This window comes from Etheostoma cragini, chromosome 9 (assembly GCF_013103735.1).
Source record: "Etheostoma cragini isolate CJK2018 chromosome 9, CSU_Ecrag_1.0, whole genome shotgun sequence".
Classification (NCBI taxonomy): Eukaryota; Metazoa; Chordata; class Actinopteri; order Perciformes; family Percidae; genus Etheostoma; species Etheostoma cragini.
This window is the reverse complement of record NC_048415.1, coordinates 652,519-654,714: the sequence shown is the minus strand read 5'-3', so window position 1 is coordinate 654,714 and position 2,196 is coordinate 652,519. Positions and strand designations below refer to the sequence as shown.

General features: G+C 43.5%; 1 protein-coding gene across 1 annotated transcript in view; it reads right to left on the bottom strand.

Annotated features, from left to right (window-relative positions):
* The window catches only part of LOC117950792 (kinesin-associated protein 3-like), a 19,250-nt gene that overhangs the window by 9,696 nt on the left and 7,358 nt on the right, over window positions 1–2,196 (bottom strand). The window contains exon 3 of the mRNA XM_034882131.1: window positions 223–323. Coding sequence (XP_034738022.1) covers window positions 223–323 — 101 coding nt within the window. The remainder of the gene's footprint in view (window positions 1–222; window positions 324–2,196) is intronic.

Below are 2,196 nucleotides of genomic sequence, written 5' to 3'. Positions count from 1 at the left end.
GGGGGGAGGGAAATAAAAACAAGAGTTGTCATCGCAGCGAGAGGGAAGACTGAGCAGCAGTCCTCTGGTGGTGAGTTTTTTGGGGTTCCAGATGTGGCGCTCGTCCCTCCCTCTCGCCCTCCTTTCCCATGCATTAATTCCCCGGTGCCGTTAGCTGCCGATGCTAACGTGTCCGTCGTGGTCTGGTGCCGGTGGCGGCGTACATACATTAGCCAGTCTTACCTGCGGTATGCAGTCCGTGTCGGCAAACATGGACTTGAATCTGTCGTCCACGCTGATGTGGTACAGAATGCACATGCTGAGCTGTCTCTGGGCCTCGTCAGCTGCAACGTAAACACACGGGGAAGGAGGCAAGTCAATGGATGAATGAGTGGTTGTGCGGGAACGCTCCGCGGGACGGCAATGACCACATCTAGAGGGAGCCGGCGGTGTTTTTTTGAAAATATGAATGAGCTGAATGTGCTTTTCAGACGGAGGTCAGACGGCATTCGGTGCAGAGTCAGCGGCGGGCGACTGCAGTTTCTCCGCGTGTCGTGTCTCACGGGCGGCCGACCAGAAGAAAAAACACATTTAAAAAAAGGTTAAATGTGGACTGGCTGAATTTAATTAATGTAATTTGTGCAAGTTGGTGTGAGTGACGTATCTGGATTTCTGCCTCCACCTCAAAACAAATGGAAGTGAATGGAATTAAGTTTGTGATACTCACAGCATGTAGGAATAGATCTGGAAATATTCTGTATTTTTATGTTCCTTCATGAGTGTATTTTGACTCAATCCTACGCACATCGTCCTGATGCCACAAATACTACAGCAGCGGGTCCCAAAGTGGAAAAAGAGGAGATTTATTTCACTATATAACTCCATCCATAAGTGACACAATGACTATTTTGGTCCCGGGTTTCACAAACATTCTGTCATAAAATATCTAAAAGCCAAAAATCTTTTAAATAGGAGTCAGTGGTTTTAATTTGTGTTGGTTTTGGGGTCTACTGCACAAAATCATTAAAAATGGGGATTCATCCGCTGCTGAAAATAGCACAAAATGCCCGATTTCCTTCTGTTGCTTTCATAAAAACGACAGTGACCAGCTGTGTCAGGAAATCACTGGTCACTGATCTTTTAAAAACGTACGTTAGGCCTGTGCAAATAATCAAATTTAGATTTTGACTTTGGCGCCTAATCATCATAAAAACAATGTGATCAAGAAAAATTGATTTTGCACATTACGTTTTTTAAGAATACTCTTGTTTTGTCCTGTGTTCTGAACAGGAATGACAAGTAAACAGGAAAAGCATGATGGGAAACTTCACAGTTCTAGGTGTTTTCACTGTTGATTTGTTTCACTGTTTCACTGTTTTTCATAACTTCAATAAAAGCAACATCTTTCCAAAAATCTGTGAGTAATCATGTTAAAGAATCGAGATTAGGATTTCTCTCCATAATGGAGCAGCCCTGATTCACGTCTTCAGTAGGAACCAATGGGCTCGGAGCTGAGAGACAGACAGGAAGTCAGACAGTGTTGAGAGAAGGACAAACACACGGTTGGTTCATTGGATTTGTTGACAATAACAAAAAGCTTCTCTTCTCCGTAAAGAAACAGCGACCCAGTTATAAATTAGGACACTCCGCAGACTTCAGTGTGGACAGTTTCCATAGAGACCTTTTACTTCGGGGTAAAATGCTTCCAAAGAAAACTGTGGACAGTGAGGTCTGTAGATTATCCAGAGCACCCGGGACACTGTTTGTGGAAAGACATATTCATGTTGAATTTAAATTTTTTTAAAGCTGCATTAATAATTTCTTTGCTACTTGGATGCAGCGGACCAAACTGAAAACCTCCCAAACCAATGCCTTGTGTATTAATGCACTTTGAAAAGATTTGTAATGATGTGAGACCATTTACCACTATTGGAATACAGTGCAGCAAAAGATCTACAACAGGAACCTTAAAACCTGGGCACATACATTTAAAACCATCTGCATGGACAGATAAAGGAAAGAAAAAGGTTTCTTTTCTTGTAATTTGGGCTGAACTGACGCTCTAATATTTAATAAAATGAGTAGATATCCTGTCACTACACACAGCGGCGTGGAGGAGATAAGACAGAACGGATTGAGTGTTAGACTGTCAGTGAGCCCGGGACTGTTATGACGTTGACCTCTGACCGGACCTGGACGGGGGGGGGGGGGGGGGGG